The following is a 6,731-nucleotide window of genomic DNA, read 5'->3' on the forward strand; positions in this document are numbered from 1 at the left end:
ATATGGTGATCACACTTATTTTAGTACAAAATCACCTTCTCCAAAATTAATAGATCAGACCACTGAAAATATAGTAAGTCTTATATCAAATTATTAGGTTTATGTTAAGTATAATAATTTGTTTTTATAGAATGTCAACAATAAGTAGTTTAAAATGTTCTAGCCCAACAAGTGTAGAAAACTATGGTGTTTTGGATTTATCAATAAAAAATTCAATTTTTTTGATCAGAAATCAATTATTATGTGGAAACTCTAGGTACTAATACAATTTAATTATAATTTTTTTCTTAACACTTTGAGTGCCATGTGTATCAATTTCAATACACAACTAATATATTTATTTGTGCCGTGTGTATTGAATATGATACACATTTATATGGTAAACACATTATAAAAAAAATGTCCCGGTCAGAATGGTCAGTTTTGTCATTTGTGGCCTGGCACTCAATGTGTTAATTGCCATCTTGATTACTAATTTATGCTTGTGTTTAATGAAATTATGAACTCCCAAATTAGTTCAATTTGATACTTAAATATAAAAAAAAAAAAAAAATTTTTATTATTTATTATTTTTCAAATTGATGATTTAGATTGTATGCCAAAACACAAATTGAAGAGGAAACGTCTACAAAAAAAAGTTGAAACTCCTATTAAAAGAGGATTGAGGAAAAAAGTTAATCTTCTTCAACAAAAAGTTAGAAGGCAAAACAAAAAAATAACCAATATTGAGGTTTGTTCATAGTATATTTAATATTTAAACTTTTGCACAATAGCTGTTTATTGCATAATAAAGAATAAAATAATAAATTAATTAGACAACAATAATTTCTAAATTATTTAGCAAACGTCAAATAATAAAATAAATTTGTTACCTTCGCACATTTTAAAATTTAAAATTTAAAAACATTTATTTATTACTGTCTAAATCAGAAATCAGTGAGAACTGAGATATTGGGTTATCAAAATTATAACATGATAAGATACGAATGACCTACTAGTAATGGCGGATGTGTGGCTTCAAACGTTTATACGGTCAGTATAAGGAACCTAGCAATCTAGTTTATTATCTATATCTGTGGTGCTACATTATGTATGAATAAACATACATTAAGAACTCCGAAAATTGATTGCAAGAAAGCGTTTATGTATGTACGTTTGTTGAAATCGGCGTATGTTACATCTGATAACATAATCAGTATCTATTAGTCAATGCGTAAAACTTAAATATTACACCTTACATATTTTACACGTTTTTCGTTTTATATTATCAATAATAAACTATTCAAATATGAAGAAAACACAAATAGTCTATAGACCAGTTATTTGTCTCCCCTGAAAAATTTAATTTTTGTAACATACACCGATCTCCACGGGAGGTCTTCAATTTCAGGAATGATGTGTCATGTGTACATGGTGCATCTTCCATAGTAATAATAGAAAGTACCAATAAACTTAAAGTAGGTATGTATAAATTCATTTTTTTTTTATCTTAAGCTTCGGAAACTAGGCCCATTAGAATTTTGTAGGGAGTGTTACGGTTGTGATCACCCATCCGGGAACTCAAAAGCGTGCTCGGGAATTTTTAATAGGGAGGGGGGGGGTTAACCCCTTAAACCTCCCTTTGAGCGTTAGTGACTGAGACCAACCACCAAGGCACACCAGGCCCTGTATTAAATTTTAATATATATACATAATGTCTATGATTGTGAATACTATCAATTTACCTATGACAAGAATAGAAAGCAGTGAGCTTTACAAGCCTATAATCAAGTAAATATAAATATTTTTATTCATCTTTAAATGTCCCTGGATAAAAGTCTCTTTCAATTTGAATATTTCTCTTAAACTAAAACTTCGTAGTCAGGTACAATTTAACTGTGCATTTTATAGTATAGTTAATTCTTATATATAAATTAATTGTAATTAAAGTAATTTAACTCATAATATTTATTAAAAACGAAAACGTTGCTTTAAACTTCGGTAATTATTTTATTGGGACATTAGTAATGTTTACGGACTATGAGCCTTTGTCTTTAAATCCGCCACTGAGTACGTGATTAATGTGTTTTATAGTTGCAAGAATTTGACGAGTCGCTATTAATATAATGAACGGCCAAGTTCTTATGGTAATTGAAAAACGTTTGTTCAAACCGGTGAGCGTTATTTATTATTGTGCATTGTACATACAATTGAATAGTTAAGTCGAATACACTTAATAAATGGCTATTAAAACAATACTACGCTTACAGGGATCTGCGTGTTCGGGGAGCGGGGTTAGCATATTATAACCATTATTGGAGTTAATCAAATAATTAATCGAACGAATCCGTTCAATTATATTCGTTTAATTAATCCAATGACCTCGCGTCGCGTACTTATAGAATATAATTACGGTGATTATTCGGTGGTCGGTGGGTGGTTAGTTCAGTAAGTACCTACCCATTACTAAAAAAATGAAAACACGTGATGTTATATTTTAGGTATCTATATAAATAAAAATTAATGTTTATTTGTTGATGGTTTGTCCTGTGTATAGTGTATACTCAAAAACTTGGACAAAAACTACTGGACTGTTTTCAATAAAAGCTATATCAATAGATTCCTTTAAGACTCTGCATAGGGTGTGTATGGTGTATCAGTGACATGTCCAGGGCATGTACATGTTCAAAGGGAGAGAGGATGTTATAACAAATAAATAATAATACATTTAAATGCAGTGTAGTGGAACAGTGTACCAAAGACACAAACAAGAGGATTCATCGAATAATGGGGAATATATAGCCCCTACCCCTTCGGCCCTTGGGAACGCAACTGGTGTTTACAGCTTATTTGTTCAACCCTCATAGGTTACTATAGCCTATTGGGGATATTTAGTAATTAAATTCATACGTGATCTATAAATAATAAAATAGTTGCTATTATTGTTGGTGTTACAGTTTATATTACTACAATAATTGGTAGAAATATGGCATGTAAAAATGTTTATGAATATATTTTTAAAAAGAAATCTTCAAATAAAACAGGTAGGTAGGTACTTCCATAAACGCAATTACAATGGTTACTTTTATAATTTGTAGCCAAGATTTGCTTTTTTAATTCACATATTTTTGATGTGAACACAAAAAGAATAATACCAATCTTAACAATATTAGATTTACTTCGTCCTCTTTTAAGCATTTGTTGAATCAGCATAGGCGCAAATAGGGAGGACTTTAGGGGCTAATCCCTTCCAAAAATGTCCATAGCCCCCCCCAAACATTTCCTACATTTTGTTTTAAGCTTATACAATATTATCAAAGTAAGGCTTTAGCCCTCCCAAATCCCAAACGCTATTTGAATCAGTCTCCAGTTTTTTATGTTTTCATAAAACTATGTCCAAAATTAAGAAGTTGAAAATAATAAAATTAATCATTGTAATTTATTATGTTTGTATTAGGTATATGTTTCAACTGAAACAAAACGGAAAACGACAGAAAGATAGATTGATTTTAACCTGAGTGAAGTCGGGTAATAAAACTATAGTATTATATTTTATACATATTTGCAATGTTCCGGTAGAGGCGAGGAAATCGAATAAATCATAAATACAGCACACTGTTGAACGATTTACGAAAACACTGCACCGGGATCGCTAACTTTTTTATGTGTATATACATTGTCAGTTGTGTAAGTACTGGTATAAATGTAAAATACAATACGTAGCATAATATTATAAATTATAATTTATAATAATATATTGTAATTATTATTATTATTTGTCGTCATTACTCATTAACGACGAATGAAGACAACGCAAAAGCTATACATAATTCAAATATATTATAATAGGTTAATGGATATATTGAGTACTACTAAGTAGCAGGTACGTTAAATATTTATGCATATAATATTATATACTACCTATATTATTAATATTATATACTTATACGGTTATACGGTTGGATGAGTGCGTAGTTCCTAATAATAATAAATTAATAATTGCAAAAATGCGTAAAAAGCGTAATGCAGTGTTATTACTATTTTTGCACACGCGTGAAATATTGACCTCTCGTGAACAAACTCACCGTAACTGAGGTTTTGTTTAAGGCCCATCGCCATAGATACCCTGGACACAACGGACCGCACGAGTGGGCCGTCCTCGAACTTTTTCACTTCTCCTAGTCCCTTTGTGTCGTCGTCGTCTTCGACCTGCTTGCACTTGTACAGCTATTACACATTATTATTTATAATTAATATACCTACCTAAGTAATCATCATTAGCAGCGAAGTGGCGTGCCGAAATTAAGAGGATGTCAGAGCAATGTTTGTTTTCTCTCTCTCACACCCGCGCATCATAGATAAAACGCGTTTACGCAGTCTGAGTAGAATCGCTCCATTTGGGTTCTAGAGTAAAAATACCTATTTCAAAATGAAAAAGATGACAATATTTCGAAGAGCAAGACTGTGCGTTTTTTTTAATTATTCTGAATATAACACTCGATATATCGTTTAGAAATGACGAGCATTTCAACATGTAACTTCTAACGACCTGTCACTTTCTAAAAAATATTTTATTTTTTAAAAACGCAGTCTTGCACATCGAAATATTCTCATATTTAAATTTCATAATTGGTGTTTTTATTCTAAAACCAAAGTTAAATAAGTTCTACTCCCTCTGCGTAGGTATACGTTTTGTCTATGTTGCGCGTGAGCGAAAGAGAAAAAGAAACATTGCGCTGACGTCTTCTTAAATTATAATAAGATATGATTATAGCCATTCCCCCGTATCTATTTTTAACTTGTTAACTATGAATCATTTACATTAAATGTATACTTGACACACGATACACACTGTTGTATAGCTGCATACAAGCTTATGAAATAGTTAATAAATATTTCATAATATTTGTATGCAAATTATAAATTATAATAAGTGGATATACACCGACCTTTCTTAACCACCACCATTACATGACCTAAACGTTTATTATGTTTACAAGAATGATGACTTCAGTGGCGTACCCTTTGAGTGCAAAAAGTGACTGAATCGAGAGCTGGTAAGGCATGGGGTATAACAATTATATACTAATGATATGGAATTTGTAGTGCAATATAAACAATTATAGTATATAGTACCAGGTCGATGTTGAAGGACTTTTTTTTTAATAATATGGTCTCATTTTTTTTACGATAGGTATTTTTCAGGCGCTTACTAGTCTCCCGATGTTAAAATAGTTAATAATTCTTATACGAATTGCCTCCCAAAGTCTCGATTATAGTATAGTACATACGAGTTGTCACTTGAGTCTCGACGTACCATAAATTTTATCATAAGCAAAAAGGGTCCATAAAGACTTTACATGAAAATAAAATAATACCAAATATTGATCATGTACAGTAGGTATTAACCGATAATAGTGGTAAATATAAACTTATAAGCAATCTTATAATAAATTATAAAATATAATAGTTTAATAAAAGTAAAAAGACAATATTTTTTTATTATATTGTTTCAATTTTTTACCTAATGTTTTTTATTGAAAAATTATATTATTATTTTTAACAGATGTGTATTATTTGTACACATGTTTCATGTGTATACCTAAGGCTGATGTTTTTTAATCGTAGTATACATTAATATTTTTAAAAATATAGAAAATGTGTTAAAAATGATATTATTCTATATCCTATAACCTATAGTGACTTAAACTAACATAAAATAAAAGTTCGCCATAATAAAATTGAAGCTATAAGACTAATGTTTATCATTATGAAATTATTGTGAACCCGATCGGCATAAATTAAATGCGGTACTGTCCTGTACCTAATCTATTTATCTATATTATACTATATGTAGTCTAGATATAGACTATCATCTGTAGTCTGTACCAGAGTTAGTAGTACAGATACTACAATTTATTAATTACTAGTCTCTTTTACTGTGCTAGTTCTAATATTAATAAGCAGTATTGTTAAATATAATTTTTGCAGGGCATCTCCTATACTTACATAAAATCTATCATCCGAAGTTTTGACGATCGGTAATTCATTTTCGGGATTTTGGTTGAACACCGATTGGTAAAACACGGTGGCGCTGTCTTTGGCACGTTGTTTATGCGAAGTCAGAAACTGAAAAAATAAAACGGTCGAGCCACTTTTATATTTTATTATAATTAACTAACATATTATAATATAACTGTAAAAGTATAACACTCTCTCATTGTTATAAAGTGACACAAATAATTGTTAGGTACTATTACATGTTAGTATATCACGATTAAACGCGTTACTAACGTTAGACGAATCACTCCGTTCCAATTTACAGTAAGTTGTAAGTGTAATATAGGCGTAATTTGGCCAATTCTGGTTAAATTTATGGGGGTGCTAAGGTTATGTCGACTAAAGTGATCAGTGGGACACTAAATATAATAGTTTGAAGGTAAAACTAAGAATGTTGGTTCTAATCACAAAATAAGTCAGTTATGCATTACAACGATAAAGTAAATAGGTACAAAGTAGATACCTATATTGAGCTATAATGTAGGTACTAGATACCTAAACTGAATATAACACATTTACGCATGTATCATAGTATGATGGAGGTAAACTGGTCATTTATTTATTTATTTATTTAACCGAAAAAGGTCCCCTACTCCCATGCATAATTAAGTATATTATCCAACAGCTGTTTAGAGAAAAAAAATATAATTTTGGCATTAAAACTGAGGTTTCACATTGCGTTCGTCACTAAC

General features: G+C 30.2%; 1 protein-coding gene across 1 annotated transcript in view; it reads right to left on the reverse strand.

Annotated features, from left to right (window-relative positions):
• Window positions 1–6,731, reverse strand: part of LOC100162318 (multiple inositol polyphosphate phosphatase 1) — a 25,383-nt gene that overhangs the window by 11,370 nt on the left and 7,282 nt on the right. The window contains exons 3-4 of the mRNA XM_001943774.5: window positions 5,989–6,108; window positions 4,065–4,206 (exon numbers count right to left, since the gene is read on the reverse strand). Coding sequence (XP_001943809.2) covers window positions 4,065–4,206; window positions 5,989–6,108 — 262 coding nt within the window. The remainder of the gene's footprint in view (window positions 1–4,064; window positions 4,207–5,988; window positions 6,109–6,731) is intronic.

Source organism: Acyrthosiphon pisum, chromosome A2, assembly GCF_005508785.2.
Source record: "Acyrthosiphon pisum isolate AL4f chromosome A2, pea_aphid_22Mar2018_4r6ur, whole genome shotgun sequence".
Classification (NCBI taxonomy): Eukaryota; Metazoa; Arthropoda; class Insecta; order Hemiptera; family Aphididae; genus Acyrthosiphon; species Acyrthosiphon pisum.